The sequence below is a fragment of the Psittacula echo genome (assembly GCF_963264785.1).
Source record: "Psittacula echo genome assembly, chromosome: 3".
Taxonomy (NCBI): Eukaryota; Metazoa; Chordata; class Aves; order Psittaciformes; family Psittacidae; genus Psittacula; species Psittacula echo.
The window spans coordinates 47,470,110-47,496,834 of NC_137736.1; the positions used below are offsets into that span (position 1 = coordinate 47,470,110).

General features: G+C 45.0%; 1 protein-coding gene across 1 annotated transcript in view; it reads right to left on the minus strand.

The window, feature by feature from the left end:
- NHS (NHS actin remodeling regulator) overlaps positions 1–22,883 on the minus strand; it is a gene marked incomplete at its 5' end in the record, with an annotated part of 254,050 nt that extends 231,167 nt beyond the window's left edge. The window contains one exon of the mRNA XM_080614308.1: positions 22,490–22,883. Within this exon, the coding sequence (XP_080470434.1) occupies positions 22,490–22,883 (394 nt within the window). The remainder of the gene's footprint in view (positions 1–22,489) is intronic.
- Positions 22,884–26,725: the final 3,842 nt, after the last annotated feature.

Consider the following 26,725-nt stretch of genomic DNA (forward strand, 5'->3'; position numbering starts at 1 on the left):
GCTGATTTCTCATACGCTTTCACAAGCAGAGAAACCAGTAATTAGGGTTAAGGCTTTTGCCAGAAAGACGTAGCAAAGAAAGTACATCAAGCCTAAACCATACCGCTATGCATGGTTTTCATTTGCTCACAAACATCTTCTGTATGATCATGAACACAAAACGGCGTTCGGAAGAGCCAACATGGGAAGAAATTACCTCCTTGACTACTTTGGAGGCAGTTACTCTCAAAACAGCTAGCAATAACTGCTTCTACAGGAAAGTTATGACCCATACCCATCAGCTTTATTTATGTGCAGCAGTTCCGCTCTGTGAACAGTTCTGTTACACAAAATTCAGGGTTACAGCACAATTTGTGTTACAGCACAAATTCCGGGTGTGCTGTCACTATTTCACACAGGTTGGCTCTTCCAGGCGTCCTAAGCAGTGTTTTATGTGCTTTATACGCATTCATTTTTTAGCTTCTGTATTTAAAATAAGTACAATCAGACTTTTCTACTTATTAGACATTTAAAAAAAAGTATCTGTTTTCAGTGACCAAATGTCAACAGCAACTACATCTTGTTAATCAAAGCCTATTTGCAAAAGAAACTGATGCTGTACCCTGGAAATTACAAAGCTCACTGTTTAGTTCCAGCACAAGCTCCAGCACAAGGCAGTTCCAACACAAGCCTAGGGTTTGCCCTTTCTTTCCCTATACAATAACTGTACTAGATCAAAAAGGAAAAACAAACCAGAAAATGTGCTTCCCTGCTCTGATTCTCTAACACAGGCCAGAGTTTCAATCCTGACCCAGTGTAGTACTGAAGAGCTGTGCACTGATCCATGGTTAGCTATTCAAGCAAGAAAATCAACCACTGGATCACAGTAGTACCCTTTATCTGCAAATAAGAAAAAGCCTGGGTTCTGCCCTTTCTTTCCATATGCAATAAAACACACTGGCTGCAAAGAATCGTGAAAGAGAAATTTAAATGTGTGAATAAGTCTAATAACTGAAGATATTATAATTTAAATATATGGATGGATAGACACTTAACATGCATGTACATAAATATGGATGTTAGAAATTACAGCTAAGTTGGCCATACCCAAAATGTGTTAAAGACCACAGTCTGACAAGCTGCATGCTTCCACAGCTCCCCAGCTCTTTGCCTTGCTGGGGTCACAAGGCTGTATTTTGTGAGAGTGGAGAAAGTAAAGGGAAAGGGAATTTTGAGAACAACCCTTTTTTTTCTTAGCCTGATTTGCCACTTTTCTGTCTGAAAGAGGCACCAGTGCATGGTCTACTGGTGACCATGTAGACCATGTAGTTTCTTGGTGACCAAGAAATTCTTTTTTCACCAAGATTCTTCCTAATTTATGGAGAAATTATTTTTCTGCATGCACACAACAGGTAGCACAGACTATGTTCAGAGGGGAGAGAGATCTCAGCTAGCCACAGAAGAGCTATTAAACATCTGTGCATGACTTCTTCTAAAGTGGTCTCCTGAAAGAAAAGCAAACTCAAATACTACAGGCCCAACTGCTGCTTTTTCAGCAAATGTCACTCCAAAGTTAGCTGGGAGCCTGTGTAACAACTTCTTCTTGAAACCTTCATCCTACAAGCACTTAGCAAGCCTCATTTTAATTTGAATGAATTTCAAGGTCTCATCCCCATCAAAGCGCATGGGCAGCTTTTCCATCAGCCCATTTTTGTAAGAAAATGAAAGTTACTTACCAACTACATATCCGTCTTTTCCTGTGTGGTATGTCTTACTCTTGTGAACTCAGTGGTCCCCCCAGCAGTGAGGGGGTTGTTGTGGTTTAACCCCATAGGTCAGATGCAGGCATGGCATCCTAAAAAGTTAAGCTCTGCCAGAACTATACTAGTTTGCGGACTATAGCACAAACATGCATCTCCAGACAAAGAATCAACAACGTACTAATTGTGATGGAACCAGCACTGCCAAAGCCAGAGGGAGGGAAAGCCTGAAGGATGAGGAAAGCATTAGCTGTTCTAGTGGCAGCTAGGAAATGGTAAAAGAAGGTGAGAAATTGGACACAGCCAAGGCTCAGGACACACTCAAAGCTCTTTCACATGAGGCATGTGACTGAACTACTAGATGGAAAAATAAAAAGCAAGTCCAGCATAAGGAGCTCAGATGATAAATCCCTCCAAATGGGACCCCTTGCACCACTGTTCTTTCTGTCCAATCTCCTATTACAAAGGACTGAAGCCACAAAACTGCTCTCAGATCCCACGCATCTATAGTGAACTAGCTCCTCTTTGAATTCAATTTTAGCAGGTATTAAAAGGAAGAGATTTCTCTTTCAGCTCTTGTTAGTATTTTCATTCCATTTTGGAATTTTTCTAAATCAAAAGATTAAAATTATAGACATGTTAATAAGGATTGATGGTCTCTGGTCTCCCTGAGGAAAAACAGGTGAGGAGATAGCACAAGTTGGATTATATCATCCCAGTAAATCTTCCTTTCAAAACAAACACAGCTTTCTCTTCTTGCAAAACACGGCTCTTTAAACACTGTACTTTGTTTTTTAATAAAGAAAAAAGTCTTTCAACCGTCTTAATGATTAGCAAATGAATATAGCAGCTAACCAAGATGCTCAGGCCTGTAGCTTTAGTCACTTATCAGATAAATACACATAAATGAAGGATTCTGTAGTCTTCACTTACAATGGCTGAAGTCATCAGGATTCGATGGCACAGTGAAGAAAGGCTGCAGCTCTGAGTTCGGAGAGAAGGGGAGGTCAGAGAGAGAAACTGAGGAGAAAGGAGCTCCCAGAACACATACACATAAGGACACTGCTGTCTGCAGCCTCCTTTGAGTGGTGAATGATACAGAGAAATAAGAGTTTCAGAAACAGCTTATAAAAATAATTAGTGGCATGAAAAGATCTACAGATGGAAAGGGACTGAAGAGGTTTGATATGTTTAATATAGATATAAGGGCACATGAAAGAGGTACACAAAGTAATGAATGGCACAGAGAAAGAACTCTGGGATTCTTTAAACATCCAGCTTTGTAACGCAAGAACAATTGGGTATTCAAAGAAATGAAACCAATTCCAGTGAGTTCCCAGGCAATGCACAGGTAACCTGCAGAACTGCTGGGCACGTTTCATCACTGAGGCCAAGAACTTAGGAAGAATTTAAAAGAAAAAAAAAAAAAAAAAATCAACACGTACACGCCGCTCAATTAATAGTAGCATGTGCAATGCCGACACACAGAGTGAAAAATCAACATGTAAGAAACTGATGCTTCCAAGGACCTGTCAAAGCCAAGCCTTCTTTCTCTAGGATAAACCCTCATGTGTGGGCAGTTGCTACTACTTTTTACTACAGTACTTCCTACACTTTGTTTGAATCATCCAGTATCAGCCATGACTTTTCTGATCAAAACTGTTTTCCTGAGTATTTGAGGATTGCCATGGGTCTCATGGTAGAAAGAATATTCTTTATCCCCCCTGAGCCCTCTCCCTTTGCTACTCAGCCTGCAGAAGCCCAGACCTGAGATGCTCCCACAACTGTTAGAGGAGGAACACCAACATTGCAATGTAGTTGTTTCCATGACCCTGGAACACCTCCACAGAGGCACTTCGTTCCCTCTCCAGTTGCAGCAAGGCTGAATGCAGCATTCCAAACTGGCTGCCACCCTCAGGCATTTTCACAGCTACAGGAGAGGGTGTGTACACACCCTCCTCCTCAGGTTTTCTTGACAGCTGACAAACGGGGAAGCTAATATAGGTATCCATCCACAGGCCACAGCTGTGGAGTCCTCCTCAAGCTGTAGAAGCCATTTAGTAGGAGTCTGGATCGACACAGGGCCAGTGATCTGGGCTCATTTCCACAGCTGAAGAGAAAACCAAGTTCTCTACAGGGAAACGGGCAGAGGAGTCAATCCTGCACCACATCAGCACCAGGAGTGCAGGGGGCAGAAGGGGCACCCTTGGCACAACTCATGCCATTAGCAATGGGATTGCTTTTGCCTCCAGAGGGCAAAGAAGCATTAACTGGAAACAACAGAGCTTGCTGTGACTGCCCCATATGCCAGCTACTTTTAGTGAGCTCCCTCAGAAAGACAAAAAAAAGCAGTCCAGAAGTGATTCATGAGGGCGTGAAGCTCTGTCGGCCTGAATAATGAAGTAACGGTTGGCCTTGCTGACAGCCCCGCGTCCTTTCACAATCTCATCAGTCCGCGCTTTGTTCCCAGGCCCCGCTCAGCCATCAGCTGAGGGAGTTCATCTGTCTCAGCAGCATGCGGTAATGATAGCAAGGGTTAAATACCACTTACATGGAGGTACAAAAGGCCGGTATAATTTTATATGAGGCCAGACAGCTGGTTTGTATAATTCCAGTTTTCACCGAGTGTTTTCTTTCCAGTGTGTCCCCTTAAAAAAAAAAACTTTTCCCCGCAAGTTAATTCTTTCACTGCAAGAAGGCCAGCACAGCTCCAATTATCAGTGAGACAATCCAAAGCTGAGTTTGCTGTCAAACTCAGATCCAGGCTAAGGCTTCAAGAGAAAAGCTCTTATAAAACTCCTTACCATGAAATCATATAAGGACAAGTTTGCTTTGTGTCTATCCCGGGGTGGGGGGTGTGTGGGGGTGATGTCCCCCAAAATCCTTATTGCTCTGTTTCTGAGTTTCCAGATAAGAACATCTGTTTTCAAATAATCTCAGGGCTGCTCTGGAGTTCCTACAATGTACAATGACACAATCAGCTGCTTTTTATTAACTTACTTGTTTGTGCAACAGCATTGGTGAATGTTCATCCATTCATCACTGCACATCCAGCAACTGATGCAGATCCAGTAGCAGAAATGTTCAGTGTTTGCCAATTCCAGTACATCAGCACTAACTAGTAGCTGAATCATGCTTGCCTTGCCTGAGCAGGAACTCATGGAAGACAAACACACACAGAGTTGCTTACTGATTTCCTTTCCTCCACATTTTAACAGCTAAAAAGTGACCTGAAAACTTAAGTCAACAGCAAAGTATTCAAAGTGCAGCTGAATCCTCCTTTCCCTTACTCCCTCACCTCCAAGATTCTCCCAAATCATGAAAAAAATGCCCTTTTCCAGGGATACCCCTGCAATGTAAGTACAGGATGGAGCTGATCCATGAGGACTCCTGTAAACACGATTTTTATGCTATCATGCACAGCTTTGTGAAGCTTTGAAATAACCATTCTAGAAGCTCTTGGGACTTCTCACAGAGTATGAGCTAACTGTCTCTGGCTGCCAAAAAGCTGACAGGAGGGGGCACAGCAAAGCAAGGTCCTAATGTGGTAACATGCTGTGTGCCCCTCACTGCTCACTCAGCTCACTACTTGAAGACTTTGGTATATGACTCTCCTGTTGAGGAAGGAGAGAAGGAGAGAGGCAGGGAGGGATACTGAGCGTCATTATCCGGTCCACAGAACAGGGCAAGAGTAACACTGAGACCCACAGGTGCAGGTGTGCCACAGTAGCTCTCAAAACTGAACAATTTCATCATTTCAACAATGTGCATGTTACCACAAAAGGAGAAAGACCCTTTACGGCACCCTACTAAAGGCAAGTGGAGTCTCTCTTCTCTGCAAGTTTTCCTAATGTCTCTGAGCTGTAGAATCGGTGCCTATCCTTTTAGAGGATAAATGAAAAAACATGGGTTTTGGGTCTTTAAACCATGGCACCTCAAGCTCTTAAATGCTTCAAAGACCGGATTATAAAGGGTACACAAAAGAACTAGAATATCCCATAGAGTCCAATCTGATTTCTGCAACTATGTATTCTGTAACTACCCCTTTGACAGTGCTATCCTATCTGATCTGGTTTTGGCTCTTCACAATGAGTGTATGTGAACAAGCTACTTGGCTGCTGTGAAGACATTGAGCATGATACAGAAAGGGGGTGTTTCAGTGAAAGGCAGGTCTCAATTTGTCCTACAGTGCCCGATGATCTTACAAGCACAGATTAAAAGCAGTTTTGAAACGCCTGGACCAAAGCACTATTGCTATCGCTGCTGGAAACAAAAGCACCTTGTAATCATGCCATAAACTGAGGAGTTTTACAACAAGCCCTCTGCTCTACCAATCTCCTACTGTAAATCCAAGAATGGGGTTCTCTACCTCCACTAAAATGAACAAAGCCATAGATCTGGGTTTAAAAGGTAAGGGGTATCTAATTACACCTCACAAGCCACCTGCAAACCTCGAGTAAACTACTATTTAATTGAATCATTCTTCTGTAATTTTCTTTAAAGAAAGATACTGACTCATTATGGTTTCTTTGATCCTTCCCAACACAAGCAGCTATATGAAGAAAGCAATTTTCCTTCTCTAGGTCCTCCCTTGTTTGTTTCCTGTACTGTCAGCCTGCTCCAGCAAGCAGTCCCCACTTGTGCCTTAATACTGTTTATCCTGCCTGCAAACTTTTTTAAAGACACAGCAGTTCTGATTAAATACCATTGGTGCTGCTCATGAGGTAGGTCTGCTGTCATGAACGGGTAAGCCAAAATTACTTCTAACATCTACTCAAGCACAGCAAAGAATTATCATATCAAGACGGTACTTACGACACACACACCAGCCTCTGCTAGCGTTTGGGAAAGGGTTGATTCCTAATACACCCTGCTCTGGCCACATTCCCTCAGGAATTCCAATTAAACTTCATGTTCCCCCAAACCCTTTTATGCTAGAGCATCTCTCTCTTGACATACTTTATACTTAAATGATCATTTAAATAATATTCTGAAGGTGAATTATATCTACACTGTCCCTACCATGCTCATGAAATTCAGAGGAAAAGGAAATATTAGTTTAATAATGCACTAAGGTGATAATAACAAAAGCAAAGCTACAGCTTTCCATAACATTAGATTCACTATATTAAGCTTTTAATACTGCAAGAGATTAACAGTGACAGATTCTGTTGTAGACTAGCAAAAGCTATTTCAATTCTTGCAACTTTCACATTAATCACATTTAAACATGCTGCTAACAGATGGCCATCATGGAGCGCTAGGTCTCTCACAAGCCAGTACTAACAAAAAGCATGTCTAGGAGATCTTGTGGCTTCTACAGTTCAGAAAGATTGTATATGCAGGCACTTTATTACTGTTTTTGTTGTATGTTATCTACGATCATTAGAAAAGCTCAAGTTAAATAGATGCCAGTCTTCAGCATACATGAGTGGGAAGGGAAAAGGACGGGGGCAGAAAGAATCAAAACAAGACCACCCACACAAAGTTCCTTTAAGTCCACATTTCATATGCATGATCATAATTTTTCCACTACACAGGAAAAGCCTTAGATTCCGTACTGCAAGCTTTCCTCTGACACTACTACCCACACAAACCTTTTCCCAAAGCCCAAGCTACGGAAAGTGAACTGCTAGACACTAGTCTGTCTGGAGAGAGAATAATCTGTCCACTGGAACAGACATGGAGCTCAAGTGGCCCTTTCTGACTGGATTTGGGAGAGCACCTGAACAGAACCACAGCACTAGCACTTGGCAGACAGATAGAACATATCAGACATTTATTAAACTTCCCAGCACCATTTTTAATTAAACAAAGTCCCAAGGTACAAACTGTACATGACTGTAATTAACCAGGACACATTGTCTGTAATGTAAGTAAGCTCAATCTCCTCTATGAGCCAGGCTGCAAAAGGAAGATTGGCAACTGCAAATGTAGCCCAACCTAAGGTTAGTCCTCACAGGGCAAGAGCTGCAGTTCCCTGTAACAAGAAATGCTGCTTGCTGAAGGAGGACTGGAGAATCTCACCTGGGAATACTGCCTTCATCAGGAAGAACCACACAGAACCTGGAAGCATTTGTTCATGAAGGACAGAAGCACTCTTGATACAGACAGTTCTCAGCATTGCAAATTGCTTGTCATTTACAAAGCAGGCCTGTGTATGTGGGGTACCTGTACAGCATCCATCACCACGCAACCCAGCTCACCCTCATCGCTTGCGCGATACCACCTCTGAGAAGACAGCTGTCACCTTGCTCTGTAGCTGAGGAACAGAGGCCTACAGAGCCCACGGTAGTACCCACTTCAAACCATGACACCTACAGAAGTCAAGGGACTCCTGCAATCACATGATCAAGAAACATTTTCTGCCTGACCATGAGAAAGGGGCTCACCTTTCAATGGGATGGATAGCTTCAAGTTCAGCTGGCTGAAATTTAGTGATCTGCACTGCACTAGCAACTTTCGCCCAAGCCCCCATGAGAAGTCAGCAGATTAATCCAGGTCTCTTAAACACTAGTATTTTAGCCATTAGGCCTTCTTCCTCCTCCTCCTCAGCTCCAACGTGCAGAAATGAACATCCTCAGCCCGCTCAGGAGGGACTCAGCACCTGCATGGGTCTGTGTCTCTTCTACACATCTACCAGCCATTTACAGGTAACAGCTGAGTTTACCTAAAAGCTACGTGCTATGTTTTCTCATAATGGTGCACACATGGCCCATAAACACAACAAATACTGTCATTCCTGTAGCATTTGCCAAACCATCAAGAGGCCAGCCACCCTGCGGGACCATATCCAGGCAGGATTGCCTCTGAAGGGGGAGAGGTTCCACAGCTACAGCCCATCAGGAGTTTCTTCCAAACCCATGATACACAATGGTCACTCAGGATGGAAGACAAACCCATTTCTGGATACTTAGATGGCAATGCAATCTTTAAGCTAACACCTATACTGTAGATTTATTCCAAGAGCTGCCATGGTATTGAAAACGTTTCACAGGCTCCATCCCTCCAGCCCGGCCAAGCACAGCTGCCTGTGAGCAGGTTTCAGTGGTACTCAGTCTGTAGCACCCTGATCTAACACACTTCATTGTGCCCACCAGCCACAAAGAGGAATTCAGTGCTGTCCCACAATGGAAAACTTCCCTGGCAGTGAAAGAGGAGACCCTGGTCTCTGAACACCCTCCTGAGGAAGCTCTTCTCAAGGCTGCTCCAAGGATAACATATACTCTCTCTCTCTTTGTTTTTTCATCATCTCCCCACTAAGCATACACATCATCCACAGTAACATGCACTCCCTTCCCACTGCCAGCTCCTCTCCCACACATTGACACCATCCTGCCGGAGGCTGCACAGCATGCAGGCAGGGCAGCACAAGCTGCCCACCAACATTATGCATAGAAACACGTTGCCTTGGAAAGCACCTAGGTTGCAAAAAGGAAGCAGAGGAGAAACCTCAGCTGCTCTGAGATTTGCTCTGCATCCCCAAAGCTGCTAAGCAGCATGTCAAGGAAGGGGAGAAGAAGTGGAGGTAGGAGACAATTCACATTCACTATAAATGGCACATGAAAGCAGGAAGGAAAAAGGCTGCAGGATGGCAGACAGCCCTCCAGCATGGTTTCCTGGTCAGTGTGAAACCAGGCTCCTCAGACTCCAAAATCATGAGAGCTGCAGAGCCACATTCCAGTGTCTACATTCCAGCATCTGCAACGTGCTTGGCCAGGACTGTGCTGGCACAGGGCTTGCAAAGAGCAGGGGTTCACACAGCACACCCAACTGACCACCACAACTCCAAAACACAGCAGAAAAAAGGCTATACAAATTAGAAAATATCAGGTAGGCTTCCACAAGCCCTACAAGGTTACAAAACATTACTGTAATGCTGCTGTGTTACAGTTACAGCTGAACCCGGGACAAGGGCTGCCAGGACACAAAGTAGTAGAGAGAGCTCTGTATTATGCAGAAGAAAATATTATTGTTATGCAATTTAACATCCTCCTACCCAAGCAATATGACCTGAAAGAAAAACAAGAACTACTTTGGCACAGCAGATGTATCTTGGACAAAGAAATATTGAAATACTGGCAAAAGTTTGACTCAATCAGCTCCAGCCTTCAATACTAGAACACTTAATTGTGCTATCCATCACTTAGCTCTAGGGCTCTGCCCATCTGGCTCATGCCACCAGAATCAAGAAACTACGGAAGAGCAGACTGCAGCAAACAAGGTCAGTATGTGCCAGCTTCTGTAAAGACATATTTAACAAGCCCAAGGTTTGACTGTCACAAAAGGGAACAAAGGCAGCAGACATCTCTCTTTGCAATAATAAATAAAACACATTTCTTCAGTGAATCTGCAAACTACACAGTAGAGTTGCACCACTTTACCTTTCACTCACCCACCTGTTTTCTTGGAAGAATTAATTTCATGGACTAGGCTGAGGTTTTCTACAGTTTTATTGTATTTTTCAACTCTCTTTCAATAGTGGGGTCAATTCGTTCAAAAACAAAGGCTTTACTCTTGCAAGTACAACCAAACAGCGTAATTCCCACATCCCAAAGCAAGATGTACCTAATACCTGGAGAAACAGGATCATCCATTACATCCAGTAGAAGAGTTTTCATCACTACCATCACAACAAGATCAATTCCAAACTGATCTTCCTATGTGAAAGGAAGGGGATAGGAAGGAAGGGAAATCAACCACAAGCTGCTTTTGGATGAAGACAGAAAGTCAAAACAAGGAAAGATCAAGAGATATCAATTACCTTCAGTTTTTGCCTTTGTAATGAGAGCTGTAGAACTGAATATTTGCTCTCTTGTTTGACCAGGTTGCTGCTAATGCGGCTGTAAAGCTCTTCACCCCTTTATTAAGCTTTTTTAACCTCAGTGACCAAGGTTTAGGAGGTGTTATCTTGTCCAATCTTTCCACTGGTCCTCCTCCTTTATCTAGCTATGTGATTATGCATATGCATGGATACACAAAACATTGTTGTTCTAGTGACACACAATTTTTTAGAAAGATGATGCTATCCAAGCCTATTCTATTTCAACTATTGTTTATAAAGGTCTACACAAAATTGAGCACACATATTTCATGGTCACACAATGAATTAGTCTCACAGTCCAAGATGCTGCTTATCAGGTCAAATCTATAGCCAAACAGGAAACAAAATTCCAGAAAGGAAACAAAAAAAATCACCCTGCGCTGAGATATTTTGCAGCTCCCTCTCATTTCCTTTACAGTATTACCTTTCTGCTGAGTTCTCAGGAACAAGTAGATAAATGAAAAATACTTCTAATCTACATTAATAATTTGTGTTAAGTTCCACTTGGACAATTTCATAAATGAACAGCCACATTATAGCTGCCAAAGGTAGCTGTAACCCATTCACTCATTTACAGATCCAGGGCACCTCAAATAGAGGTGCTCATTTCCATAGCCTACCTGTAGGCACATGATTTTATGGTTGGATCTGATACAGAATTGCCCTGTAAATTTTGCATGTATTCACAAAGGTCACTAAAAAAGTTTACAGTGCAAACAGGTAAATACTCTGGGTTGCAATTTATTCAAGGTGTCAAGAGAAACTCTGAGAACAGGTCCAACAGCTCTGCTTCAGCCTCTCTCCTCCCCCTTTGTCAGACATGGGTGGTCAACTTCATCTGCAGTCAATCTGTGGTCAAGGCTGCCATCCTAACTCACTTCCCAAGCACTCTAGCTAGCTTCCTTCAAACATATCTGGTCCAGTGCACTGCAGTGCATGATACATGTGACTGCACTGTACAACACGTCCATCTTTCCACAGCCCTGATGCCTTGTTGTGCAGGGATGGATTGCATGGCTAGCTTATAACAGATACTTTGCTGCCTGGGTAGCCCTATGCCCCGGGCAGTGGTACAGCACCATAGCCCTGTTCTGGGTATGTCAGCTGGCCCAGGAATGAGCAAGAACGAAACTGAAGACATCTGCACCCAGACTAGTGTTTCTTTGTCACTATGGCTTGGAAAAGGAGAGCTTGCAGGCTCTGGGCACTGATTCATACAGGCTAGTAGCAATAGAGAATTAACAGTAAATCTTCAGGTGAGCCTCCTAGTCTCCATTAGGAGGATTTTGTCCATAGCAGCTTATCCAACCTCTATTTGGGCATCAAGACTGAATCAAGCCTGTGGCAGCTGTAATGGAAGCCAAAAAATATTGCTGAAGTCATGAAGTAATGATACTTATTTTAGGCTATTAGCACCGTAATGACATGATGATTGACACAAAATATTCTTCAGCTAGAGTGCAATTTGAAAGTAAAGGAACTTACACCAATGATTTTAATGTGTCAGGCACAATGAATGCATCTATAACACCTATTAAAAGCAGGTTATGTTTGCAGGAGGGGGTTAATTAAATCTTATCAAGTTATCACTAGTTTATTAACTGAACAAGACAGCATCACATAGAAGATAACCAATGGAGAATAAACCACAGACATAAAAATTAGTACTGTTCATTCTCACAATGAGCAGTGTTTGCCATTAAACCAGAGGTAAAAGCGTAGCTGCACCCAGCCCCTGTGAAACTGTCATGAAAAGAGGAGCAATGGATAGGATGGCCCAAAACAAAAGTCACTCAAGGCATAAGTTTCTAAAAAAAAGAAAAAAAAAAAGAATTTAAAAAGAAAAAATTAAGAGAAATAATCAGTAATTCTAGAGGGGAAAGAGGAACACACACAAGCAGAAACTAATGAAGCCTGGTTTTCTCCAGGCTTTTATGTCATGCAAAGGACTGACTTCCACATTGAAGAAAATGTGAGCTCCAACTAGAACACTTTTATTTTATTGTGCTGGAACATTTATATGGGTTCCTTCCCCATATTCCTTCTCCAGGAATCATTTTCTTTTGTCTAATAAAGAAAAAGCCCTTCCTTCAAATGAAGCAGGAATAGTTTGTTCTCTTCTTGAACTGGCAGCCTCTTTTATGATTTTACTCTGTGGCAATGTAGTTGAAATCGTAGCTGAATAACAGATATAAAATTTCTGAATGGCTGGTGTGAGATGCACAGGCATGTCCACCGCCTCCTCTGCTACAGACGCACAGAGTGTGCTATTCCTTAATACCTGTTTCAAAAAGAAACCAAGCTTAAAATGGTGTTGTCAGAATAATCCATCCTGTGGGGAAGATTTAGCTTTGGTGTGCTAACTGTGTGAAAGACTTCAGGCAATTTGCTGCAGAGACCAAGACTTCAGGTTTCCGCAGCAGTAGTTGTTACAGCCGGAGACGATACGGGAGCGTAGGTGGGATTTCTTCAGAATGCTGAGATAGCAGCCTCTGTGATGTTTAACTGCTCAGGTATAGGAAGGCCAGGGGAGCTGAGTTTAGCACAGCTCAAAGCAGCAGAAACTGTGCTGTGCAGCCATAAGGGGGTTTGGATAAGTATGAGAAATTCATCCCTCAAAAAAAACAGGAGGGAAAAAAAGAAAAAGACGCTTGCATTCGAAACTTGGACTGTGCAGAGCTACATAGCTTCCAGGGTAAGAGCTGGGCACATAGAAGTCTGTGGTCAATCCATGATATATGCTTTTCTTTTTGATAAATTAATTAATATACATCTCCTGACTATCCTCCTCTACACAATACTTCACCAAAAACTGCTTCACCAAGAAAAGACCATGCCTATACCAACAACTGTCCCTCTTTTTCCTATAAGTGAATAAACAAACCTTACAGGGAAGAAAAATGGAGCTGGGCATCACCTGCTCTTTGGACCCACTCTATTTGCATGCTAAGTCTTTAATCATAATAAATCTCTCATTTCACTTAAAATTAAATCATTCCTTATCATATCTCACTAAACACTGAATGCAGAGAAACCTGTATGCCATCTTAAAAATAAGTTGGCTCTGAACATCACAGTGAGTTAGTGCTGCCTATCCTGAGCTTTGTCATCAATAAAATCCAATTTCTTCAATCAGGGGTAGTCACAGACCATCTGAAGAGAACAATGCTTGGTAATACCTTTCTTTTTTTTTGGGGGGGTGGAGGAGGGGAAAGGGGAAATAGGCAAATTAGAGCATTCACAGAGAGCCCAGTTTTGTCTTTAAAGTGATCCAGAGCCCGCGGACACAGGAATTTTTCAATGCATCCTGCATATTTCATTTCTAAAATGGTTCCATTCTGCAGCCACTAATACACACATCTTCAAGGAGAAGGATTAGCACTTTCCCCCCCTCACTTGCCCTCTGTTCAGGCCAACTTAAAGGTCTTTTCAAACACTGTCAAGCTAACAAAAAAAACTTTGAGAAGGCAGGGGGAAAAGCTGGAGAGGCCTTAACAAGCCATGCATATTTATAGCACAAACACACCGCCCTATGCTCATTTTCCTTAATCACATGCACACGCTAACAAGACGGCAGCCTCCAAACTTTCTCAGGGACTCGGTCTGAGTGGCTATAGTTCAAAGTCCAACAGCCTTGGCAGCTGAAAGGAAAGAGAAAACCACAGTGGCTTTGAGAGAATTACAGTGGTCCTATTAAAAAAAAAAAAAAAATATATATATATATATAAAAAAATAAAAAATAAAAAAATAAAAATGCCTCTGCTTGGACTTAACATGGCAATGCCACACAGCACTCATTGAATCTAGCAGCATTTCAAGCACACAGCTACTGGTGTAATTAGACCACAGGCTCAATTAGGTTCCCATCACTATTGCTTTCTTCCAGCCTTCAGCCAGGAACTTATAAGAAAAGATTGTCCAATACAGATACTGCAATTTAAAGTCTTGAGTTAAGAACACAGTGGGTGTATACCTACTATAAAATCTACCCTAAAAACATGCCAGTCGTTAAACTAAGCAGTGCATTAGAAGCAGTTAGATATAATGAGAATGTAAATGGAAAGTATTCTAGAGAGATATTTCAACTAAAACCAGCACACACTGTATGCTATCTTTTATTTTAATCATGCTCTAAGCCCTGCCTTTTTGAACTTTTTATAAATTCCGCTATCTCCCTTTGCAGTTACTTACATATTGGTATATAAATTCAAAGACAAGAAGCAATTAGAAATGAAGAGAAGACTCCCTCTCTTGATGCTAATACATCAAAGGAAGTGAAAAAACCTTCCCCCCACATACCCACTGAGTAACACAGAAAGTTTCTGCTCTTCACAGCCTAATAGCTCAAGTAGTTCCAATCGAGAGTCTGATGTCAGCCTTCGATTACTTGGAGATACCAACTGATTGGAAAGAGCAGCTTTTGAAAATCCAGCTCTCTGACTCAGAAGACGACACAACCCTGCAACAACATTTTTAAAATACCTGTGTATTATTCACATCAGCTGGTCGTATTTTTTTCCTCACTTTGGGCATCATAACATTGCTTTTAAGAGTGCCCTGAGGGTCTCTGCTTGATTTGGGCACACCATGTCTAGGCATACGTGAAGGATATGTGTCACCTTCAGAGCTGTTTTAAACAGCCGGCACTTCCCTTCACTCCTAAATCTCTTTGGCTATCCAGTTTGGAGAGAGGAAGAGCCAGGTGCTGCCTTTAAACAGCCATGCTTAACATGCCTGCCTTTGCCAGAATGGAGAATGAGCAGCTGGGACCAGCTCATGCCAAGGAGCAGTAAAGGCTGGCTTCCTCTCTGTTCTCCCCACCTTTGCATATCCCTGTCAGACCAGCCATAATCTGATCCTTGAAATTGAAGCCACGGAACAGGTAAACCTACATAAGAAATGTCAACAAAACGTGATTCCACTGATCCAGAAGAGCAGCTGAGTGGCACCGTTACACTGGATATTTATATTTGCTTCCTGCAAGTCCTTCCCTCAGTCCAAGGACATTTGAGAACTATGAAAGATTTTTTTGGAAACACTCCAGGCCCTTCATCTTTCATAAAGGGAAACTACCATCTTTTATGCATTGTGAATCAACAGGCAAATGACCTCCCCATACCCAGCATAAATTATCTGTCTACTTATTTCTTAATCTCCAGATCTCTCCTCCATCAGCAAAGGGAACTAACCAAAAATAGGAATAACGCTGTTGATTTCACTGGAGCACTCATGTTTTCATATGAACACATTCATTAAATTGTAAAGGCTTTTAAATAGAAGCGTGGCACTTTAAAGGGGCTGTGGGAAGTATTTCTGCTAAACCATAAGATCTACAGTAGGTCTGTCTCTTAAGGGCCTGATTCTACCTTCTTTGCAGCTTTATTTCTGTGTAAAGGAGACCTCATTGGTCTTAAAGGAGTTAAGCCATGTGCACCAGGATTTCTAATAAACATACTGGGAGCCTCTTGAGTATGAGCCAGAGAAAAGTTCCACTAATAATTACAATATTACACAGCTATGAGGTAGCATACACTGCAGTGAGGTAGCAGTCTAGCTTTGAATATTTTGGGGTATCAGGCCTTTTGGCTGGCAGGCTCTCCATCCAGCAACAAAATCCCCAAACAGTTCAAACCTGTCACATCAGTTTAAACCCTGTTTGTGGAATGAAAAGCAAGGAACTATAGAACAGGCAAAGGCCTTCTATGCTACACTGATGGAAGTCCAAGTTAACGAGATCCAGAAAAACTCCTGAAGTTTTACATATAACTCCCATGCATAGCAGGGAATGGCTTTGGAGGAAAACCACTGCCGTCTGCTTTTCATCTGTTACCAGGCTATGCCAAATACAGGCTAGTGAGTCTACCTGAGCACTGTGCTCTCAGAGCCTCTCCACAGAGTCTCATTGACCTCAGTGGGACAGAAGAGTTTACTCTCTGCTTTTATCTGCAAAGAGGCCAGAGTCTGCTTTATACAAGCCAACATGACTGAAGGTGACAACCCCAACTTCCAAAGCATTACATCCCTGCCAAAGCAACCTGACAAATTCCATCCCATTACCTTCTATCAGGTACTAAATGGACGAGGAAAAAAATCCTCAAGCTCAGGCTCTGAATAGATGTGTTCTCCTGTAAATGGTCTTCTATTGACATTCAGTAAACAAAGATAAAGAATCTTTCTCTTAAATGACAGCGCTTTAGCTAAAGGTGCTCTAGCTAATGTTAGGTACGGTGGGGATGGGATCCTTAAGGGAGCAGGTTTTTCTTCCTCCATTCCTTTGTTGTTCTAACAGCAGTAAAGGTAAGCTGGAAAGCCAGGCTTTGTCCTGCTCTTTTCGACTCTGCTAACTTGCCGTCAACTCTCTGCATTTATAAGCCAAGCACAGAGGAAATTCTCCAGCTTTCCCACACCCACAACTTGGGTTATTTGCATTCATGGGCAAATCACAGTCAAGTGCACCAGAGAGGCGAGTTCTCTGACTCGAGTGAGTCCACAGCAATCAGCACACCACTGAAAAAAATACACCTGGCAATTAAAGCCAAAAGCCTCTCTCCTTTTCCAGAAGGACAAGTGAAGAGAATGTGTCATTCCATCTGGGCAGGTGCAGAACACAAAGCTGAAGGCATGCTACATCTAGCATACAACTTTGCTTTTCTTTGGAGGTTTTATTCTGCACCCAACAAGGATTTGTCAATTAATATGATTTCAGTGTACAAAAGGAGCCCTGAATGTATTCTTGTGGCTCATGTGCCCCAGGCTACATTAGTGTGTATCTCTAAAAGTGTAACTACCCTTACGCTTAGATATGCTTATACATGATAAAACACTGTAATACGAAGTTAAGCAAAGCTAAAAATCTCTTCTGATTTGTCTCCAGCAGTATCCAAGATACTTTTGTGCAAATGTACCTGACTCATGGAGGTCTATGGTTGTGTCTTAGGACAACAGAAAATCAGTACAATGAAAATTCTCTAGGATTTTGTGAAGCTGGGATAAAGTGTAACTACCCAACTTGCACTTGCTTCTTTTTTAATTTCAAGATGGCACCCGCTCTTAAGGTCTTATGTACCTGCCTGAAGATCTGAAGATCTCTGCAAGGATGCTCACCTACAGTTAGCCTGGGATGGCCTTAGAATGTAACTATATCCTGAGATGGAAGCATTGAAGTTTCTATATTCCATTTAAGCAGCAATTGAGACTTCAGTACATTAAGTCAAGGAGGAGAAGCATTATCTAATGAGCTTTGGGTCCAACGTATGTTTTGTGAAAATGGCAGGATTGTGGCAGAAGGCACATAAAAACCTTACAATTGATTAAACATTTCCCTGCAGTGCTCAAAACCCAAACAGCAGAGCATTATATCAGTGTGTATTAAAAAAAACCAAAACCCTACCTAAAAAGCACAATGAAAGAGACTAAAAGCAAGAGTGAAACTACCCAGGCTGTCCTCAGTAACCAACTTCAATCAAAGAGAAAAAATTAATGCAGAGCCTAAATTTATGAAGAATCAGTTCACAGCTGTCTCTTTATCTCAATACTGACACTTCAGGAAAGAAAAAAGCCTATAGGGGAGCTCACTGCAAAGATCCAGGGGCCTCTGAAGAGCAAAGTAACACAGGAGATGCCCACACGTCTAAGCGGTTGTATCACTAACTGCAAGCACATAGGAAAATCAGAAATGGAAAATTGAAGCAATGAAGATACAGCAGGCAGCCACTGGAAATGACGCTTTTAGAAAGATTGGCTGCTGGTAACACATTGATGCTCTCAGAAAAAAAGCCGGGAATGTGTGGAATTCTCTGGGATGCCAGGGTGCAAAGAGGACTTTCAATATCTGCTGCCCAGTCATTACCAGTTATTCAGAAAGCAAGATGTCTTACATCAGTTTCTGAAAAGTACAATATTCCACTTAGACTGCCAGATCTGTAGTCCCCTAGACTGAGACATCATCTTTCCAAACAGTCACAGAGGCACCGAGTCCCAAGTCTGCACACAAATCCAGCATTTCTTCTACATTTCTGTATTATCCATACAATCAAGCATCTAATAATAAAACTGGACAGTACCAAACTACCCAGTTCTCTTGCTGGTAATAAGGAAACTCTAAGCAACAGCCAGACTGACAACAATCATGTTATTCCCACATGGTTCTGCTTTAGAAGCAGACCCTAGAGCAGCTCATGATGAAAAGCAGTGAAGTACTTAAAGTAGCAGAAGGGCAAAGCAGTTAGTTCAGGAGCTGAGCAGGAAAACATTTCTCACTCTTGTTTCTCTTCCAGTCAGAGGGTGGGAAAGGATTCATATTTGCATGATGCTAGCTGGCCAGAGGCTTATAAGAAAGATAAAAAGACAAGCAGCATCTGGGAAGGCAGGGGCAAGGGACCCTGAGTTTTTGAAGATGACCTGTTTGCAACTGGCCAGAATCAGTCCTTTATTGTGCCTAACAAGACTTCCTGATCACACTTGCTGAACTGTGGGAAAAACAAAAGAGCAGCACATAGGTAAACACCTTTACCAGTAGGTCAGCAGAGGAGTTCAAGTACTTTTCTTAAAGCAAAGCATACACAGTCTTGCAAATGTTCACCACTTCAATAGAAGCAGAGCTGAGGCTGTTAAGGCCTCATGGAAGTGACAGCAATAGTGATAAGCATTACTGGAAAAATAGTGGGTTTAATTAATTTCCATTTTCTGTTAATATTCCTTGAACCCAACATAGTTGTTTTATTTGAATACAACAATACGTTATTTTCAGCATAAGATAAAGCATTATTATGCAAAATTGTACAATACGCTGTTTTCAAGAGAGCTCCTTTCCTGTTCCCCTTCCCCTTGGTACCATCTCCACAATTGCCAAGGAATGGCATCCTGGGCAAGGGATGGGGGTAGAGAAGCCCCTCCAACCACTGGCTCCAGTAGCTCCTGAGATGGCATTAGCCCATTATTTCCTTTTTCTCACTCAGCCTGTGCCTCCACAAGAGAATCTTGGAATCCAGCTGGCTCATGAGGCACAGAGAAAAAGGCCTTCCAATGTCACAGCTCAGTATCTAGGACATGTCTGGTAGCATTATTCTCAAATCACTGTGCTGCACTTGGTGTTAGAACATCAAGAATGTCAAGGTAGCCTAGCAGTTTTAAACTGAGTACTCAAAAATGCGTGGTTGGGCTGAACTGTTGTGGCACTAACATACCAGTACATGTGTCTTGGTCAATGTGCCAAGTAGCCCAGCAGCTCCAGACTCCTGATATCCAACAAGTTCCACACGACCATTACGATCATGCCATGGGTGCAGTGGCTGCATGCCTGTCATCAACTTGTTCCTTGTGGTGACAGCCCAAACCTCCAGTCAGTTCTGAGCTATTCTTAGATGTGTCATTTGGGCTGGACAGCCAGAAGACCAGAGGCTGTCTCATCATTCCCATGTTTACCACAGGAGGTAGAAGGCAGGATGCCTTAATGGGATGCTGGTAAGGTCCTGGCCAAACCTGAGACGACCTGCAATTGTTCTCTTGGTTTCAGAAAAACAATTGGGTGCAGTGACTGAAGTGTAATGCTGTCAGGAGTGAACCATGTAGGTACCTCATGCTTAAAACAAACATTAGGATAGTCTTGCTGAAAGTAATAGCAACCTGGTGTAGTGAGAGGTGTCGCTGCCTATGGCAGGGGGGCTGGAACTAGATGATCTGAAGGTCCTTTCCAACCCTAACTATTCTATGATTCTATAAAAAAGAAAGCACACTATCATTATACACTACAGCACGGATGGCCAGTTTCCTGCCAGGCAGTTTTATCTAGCCCTTGGGACACTGAACAGTCTGGAGGCAAAAGGCAAGTGTTGCTGTGGATGTGTACGGCTCTGGGGGATGTGAGGAGGTGCACAGAACGGTGCTGTTCAGCTCAGGTCCCATTTAAGATGTTCAGGTGTAGTACTATGCAAATGAAGCTGTGCTGGTCCAGCATTTGATGGGGAATAAAAGCAGCCACAGCATGAAAAGAAGTTGACCGCGTGTGCACACTGCGTCTGTACAGAGCCTTTCACCTTTAAAGCACATGTAGCACGGCACTGCATGAAGGGAAGCAATGAGGGCTGGATGATGTGCCTGGCAGCAGCTGTATAGCCGGAGGCAAGGCGCACACCTCCTGGAGGATGAGTAGTGGCAAAGCCTGGCACTGTAAAGGAACCCTCGGCTGGCCAGACCGAGAGACATCTGCAGATCTACCAGCAGCATTGCACCGTACATCGTACCATATACAAGGGGAAGGAGGAACAGCAGGAGAGAAGATCATGACCAAAAGTCTCTCCCCTCCTGAAAAGGATGTAAAAGAAAACAGAAAAACACCAAAGAAGCAGATTCTGCGTTTATCATCACAGGGGTAAAGCCAGACCCTCTAATTAAGCACATAACTGTGCTGCAACATTAAGGTTTTGAACCGTGATTTGAAAACAAGCTGCACTTGCACAATCAAGAAAGAAAAAAGCATATGGATTAGAAAGCCTAAGCTCTGCTCTCGGTTACATTAGTCTATACCCACAGTTAACTCAGCTCAAAAGACTTACAGATGAGAATGTGATACAAGGAGTTTCATTTCCTCAGACAGTTCCCTCATTACATCGGCCAAGCCTCAATCTCCAATCACAGCCCAGGACTCCACTCTGATTACATACACGTTCTGAAACCACAGAGAGCTTCCCTCAGTCTGATCTACAGCTGATGTATATTAATTTATCACCAGCAAAGTCATTCTACAGCTGCCGAGTTTAAATACCACTGAATACTTAAGGATTGATTCTGTTAATGAGTACAGCTTCACTGGTACTAGAAGAGTTACTTATATTCTGCACCACTCCAAACGGGAGGAAACCCAGAGCACCATTTTTTAAATGGCACGTTCATTAAAAACTATCTAGAAGAGGGCATGTTCTCATTTACTCCAGTGTAAATTCACTTCACTGTACTCATCATAAATACTTAGGATTTAAAGGAGAACAGCAGAACGCAAAAGCTAAGCCAAATTCCCCTTTGAAGCCACTGCTTTTCCTAAACTAGACATTAAGAGGACAGGATTGACACCAATCTCTGCTATTCCAGACTTCCAATCCACAGCCCTACCTATCAAAAAAAAAAAAAAAAAAAAAAACCCACCAAAAACCAAAACCCACATATCCACAAGCACTTGGGAAGCATATGCATCAGTGAGACTACAAAATCATGACACTGCTGCGAACACGAACCATATTCAGCAGAAATCTGCAGCTGTTAGGACTACAGAGCCTGTCACCGCTTTTATAGTTTGGGTGGAGAAGAAGCAGCATTCAAGCACTTACTGCTCATAACACAAGTCGCATTTTGCCTTGATCTTTTCATCCCCCCACCCCGGCTCTTCAGGGCCACTCTTTTAAGCAGAAATAAGTCGTTAATCGAACTTCCTTACTTTATGGTCCCCGAAACTTGGCTACCGACGAACCAGGTTTATTATTTCTATTTAAGTGCTTAAAAATTCGATCGGGAAGTCAGAGACACTTCTAAGGGGAAGACACGGCACAGCAAAGGGGGAAAAATCCAGAGATGCCCGTGGAGGGGGGATCACCCCCATCCCCTCCAAGCAGCGGGGCCGCGCGGACAGACGTCGGCCCCCGCCCCGGCCAAACCCTCAGCTGCAGAAGATGCGCCCCGAGAGCCCCGCCAGCCAGCTCCTTATGTAAGACAGAAACCACTGACATCATCTTCTTCAGCCGGCATCGCCGCGGCGCCTAGCAGCGCCCACCGACCCGGCCCGACCCGTCACAGCACAGCTCCTTCTCACGCTGACGCCCGGGTTCCCTTCGCACCGGCTCAAACTTTGCACGGCAGGTTACCGAGGAGAAGCTTACCGAGGCGGCCAGGCTGCGAGCGCCTCATCCCGCAGAACGCCCCATCCCGCGGTACTTACGCACTGCCTCCTGCTTGGGGTCGAGTCCGCGCACAGCTCCCTGGAGCCCAGCTATGCGGCCGTGCAGGGCTCGGACGCGGCGGTGGGTGCCCTGGATGTCAGCCTCGACCTCCTGGAAGAGGGTGCAGGCGTGCCGGGCTACGTCGGAGAGTTGCCTGAGGATCCGTGACAGGGCCACGTTACTGACCGAGCAGAGGTCCAGCACCATCAGCACCGCCGTCGCCTCTCTCTCCCCACCGCCGGGCGCCTCCGCGCCCTCGCCCGCCGTCCCTGGCTCCTCCGGCAGCAGGTCCCGCGGCGGCGGCTCCGCACCCCAGCTCTCCTCCAGCACGGAGGCAGCGGGCTGCCGCCGGCACAGCCGCTGCGGCTCAACGGTCCGCTTGGCGAAGGGCATTGCCGAGCCCTCGGCCGGGACTCTCCCGGACTCCCACGGGTACTGGTAAGGATCGCTGCCCTCCTCCTCCTCTTCTTCTTCTTCGCCGCCGCTTCTTGCCCCGCCGCCGTCACTCACAGGCGGCCCCCGGCGGGCAGCTCATTGCCTCGCTCCCTCCCTGCACGGGGCTGCGGAGCCGCCGCCGTGCCGCCGAGCATCCGCCGCCGCCGCCGCTGCTTCTGCTGTTGCCGCTGCTGCTGCCGCTGCCGCGAGCCGGGGCGCATCCGCGCCACCTCTCTCGGTCTCTCTCACGCCGTCCCGCTCCGCCGGCGGGTGTGAAAGGGCGGCCCGAAAACCTGGAGAGAGGAATCCCGCAGCCGCGAGGAGGAGCGAACCGCCGAGCCTCTGCCCGGGAAGAGCGGCGGGGCGGGGGCCGGGACCGGGGCCGGGGCGGTGCCGAGCCGCAGCCGCCGCGAGGAGGCGCTGCAGGGCCCCACCGCACCGGGGAGAGGAGGGGATGGCGGTCCCGGTGCGCGGACTGCTGGGGGCACTGGCGCGGGGAAGTCTGCAGGCGGAGGAGCTGCCTCTTAGGACAGAGCACGGCCCGGCCCAGCCTGTGGCGCGTCCGGCGGGAGCACCCCTCACGTGCGAAGAAGATGCTGAGAGAGGCAAAAAGGGAATCCCATTCAGCAAGGCTCGCCCGCTGCGGGAGGCAGGTGCCTGTCTGCTGGTGTCACCTCTCTGGGCACGGCGGAGGATACGGCACCCTCCAAAGTTAGGTGGATGCACTTGGGCACCTGGATTCTTGGGCGGTGCCAGGGAAAATGGGTTCCAGTCAGCCACGGAGGGCTGCTTCTGACAAAAGACAGCTGAGCTTGATACATACACTCCTGAAAGGTGAACGTGCCTAATGAGCAGGCATAAAATCTGAACGTCAGCTGTGAATTATTGGTGGTAAATATACAGAGTGAATAAGACAGACCAAGCTACTGTAAAAGGAGAGCCAGGTGGTGGCAAATGCAGGCATTCCACAGGTTGGAAACATTAGCTGAAGTTTGCCCACTTGACTTTAACTTGTCATCCTTGCACATGTGTGTCACGATGCATTCTGTCATTACACGACTACATACAGGCAGCTTTCAGTTACCTCTCGTCAAACAGTCTGAGCTGTATATATCTGCACTGGAGAAAGCACTGCTGTTGTATGCACAATCCAGGCTCTATGGCCATGGTGACCTGCTCCTGGGACAACCTGAGGTCCAGATGGCAGATACGGTTGCATTCACGTTGCTCAAAGTCTGAGCTGGTGAACCTTTTTGGCCCCTCTGCTGGCTTTAGGCCTGGACAGTTCATGTGCCTTCACACTGTGTTCCTGGGAAGGGGAGCACACCACGGGGCAGAGTCAGCATGACTGTTTAGCTCAAGTTTCTAACTGAGCTTGAATTGGGCAGCCCAGGCCCTGTGCCCGGAGCCAGAGGAGGGCAGAGAGCCTGCCCCTGCCTGTTCCAGTCTCAGCACCCCGTGCCTGCTCAGGGGCTGAAGTCTGGGTGCAACCCAATGGGAGTGAGCAAGGACATGAGAGCTGTCGCAGATCCAAAGAGTGCTCAAGCAGTACTGAAATTATTACTGAGGCATTTGTACCCCATCCTCCCAAGTTTCCTATGCAGCAGGGTGGCTTTTAGCCCTGGTAATAGAGCATGGGCTGTACTGCTCTTCCTGCCCATGGGAGTCATGGCACGTTATTTATAAGGCACTGAAAGGTATTTCAATATTTCACTCATAGGTTCATAGAGGGGGAGGGAGTGGTTAAGTTTTAATCCTCCCAGCAATTCAGACTGGTGTGGGGCCACAAGAAAATGACCACAGGTGTCAAAACTGTTGGAAACAGCATTATAGCACTCGCCAGGCAGGGGCAGGAGCTCCCTCAGAGGAAAGAAGCTCAGGCACTCCTCCTGCCTCTCTCTCGGGCACCTGATGAGCCCCTGGATTGCAGCAATCGTAACAGGTGAAAGCTGCAAGAGGCAGGATTTTAGATTGTGCCTTACCTCCCAGTTACATGCAAAGTCTGACCAGGTTGAGTGGGACAGGAGCTATGCAGCTCTCTTCCTTCCCTTGCGAACAACACCTCAGTTCCTGCAACGTATCCCTACTCATCCTCATCAAAGCTACCAAAAGCCAGTGCTTGCTCTTCCTTTACTTTTCCCAGTCTGTTGTTATTACTCCACATTACTGTAGACTCCATGGTCTCTCTCTTTGTCCCAGGTTTGGGAAGGTACAGCTCACCTTAGTGTGACTGTACTAGTCCCACGAGAAACGTGTGAGTTCAGTATGCGGCAGCATGAGATGAACACAGTCCCAAAGCCACATGAGTCAGCTTGTTTAAAGGAGGTGGGTCCTGCCAAGTCCATTCATCTCCACCATAGGGAGCATATTTTCATTTTGGAGGTCTCGTTGCATTTCTGTCCTTCCCTCCATGACTGTAGGTGATGCCATTTTATTTTGGTTTTCCTTGTAAACAGAACAGACTCCATACATAGCTTGGGTGTGGAACTTTCCACTTTCCACCAGGCAGGTGGAGACCATATCTCAGTTTCCTTTGGTCAGCGTATAGCTCCTACCATTGCAGGTGCTGGGCAGTCAGGTAATACTTCACCCCAGTCACATACCTACTATATGTTTTCTATCAGTAGTACATGGTGGTGCAAATCCAAATCCAGCAGCTTCTCAGGTAGCCCCAAGATGGCTCTTGGTGTGCCTGTTCAATAGCAGATGCAGTAAGTGGGTAGCATTCCTAAAGGTTAACTTCAGCCTCATGGGACAGGTCCCTGGAGGCTCTCCCTGTAACCAAAGGAGAGGGAAAAAAATCTTCCATGTGGGATTTTGAATGCTTAATCTTGGGCCTCAGTTTTGAAGTGCCCCTCAGAGGGGCCTGTCCTTCTGCACTGACTGTAGGGAAGCCCAGGGAGGTTAGCTTCCCTGGGCTGAAGTTAAACCTCAGGAGTGTTCACTGGGGTATCAATTTGTGAACATATCAGTCTGGACCAACCTTCCATATCACTAGATTTTAAGAAGCGCTTACAGACCTTGGAGATTGAGCCATGACAGAAAGAATACTAGTTGTGAACAGAGATAAGTATGTAAAATGGTCCCTTATGTATCTATTTATGGTGGGAAAAGCCTCCTGTTGGCCTGTACTGCTTTCTTGCACACGTATTACCTGTGTTGGTTGCCATAAATATAGGTTGGGATGTTTCTGTGGATGACATTGGCTTTCATCTGTGGCAGTGAAAGGCTGCACAATCGTTTGCTTTAGACACATATAGTACGGGACTGTAAGAGTGGGCAAAAAGAGTTAAAGAAAGGTTCTGCTCCGTTTCTCACTGGTGGTGCTGGTGGTAGGCAGGCACCTGGATATAACCCACAGTTGCTGCTGTGCAGCTTCCCACCCTCATACCAGAGCTATACTCATTCCCTGGCTTGCTCTTGCTGCTGATACCCTTGCTGAGGTGTGATTTTATAGCAACACCAACCAGGGAATGTTCATGCTGATGGAGGCAGAGGACAGGGCCATTGGCAGATGAGAAGAAATCTGTTTCCCTGCTGCAACGAGCTGCAGAAAGCAGGGAGGTGGGATTAGGCAGTCTCACCCGGTTTGGCAGGGCTGCTTTGGCCTGCTGCAGTATGTCTTGCTCTGTAGTGCCAGAAAGGGAGGAGAGCCCGATGAGTGCTGTAGGCTACTGTCATTTCCTCTGCTTTCCACAGCTGTCAGGAGGGTGCCTTTAGGCATTGTATTAATGAAGTTGTGGCCTTTTGACCATAGTGTGACATTTGTCATCACCTGTGTTAGCCCTCCACTAAGTATA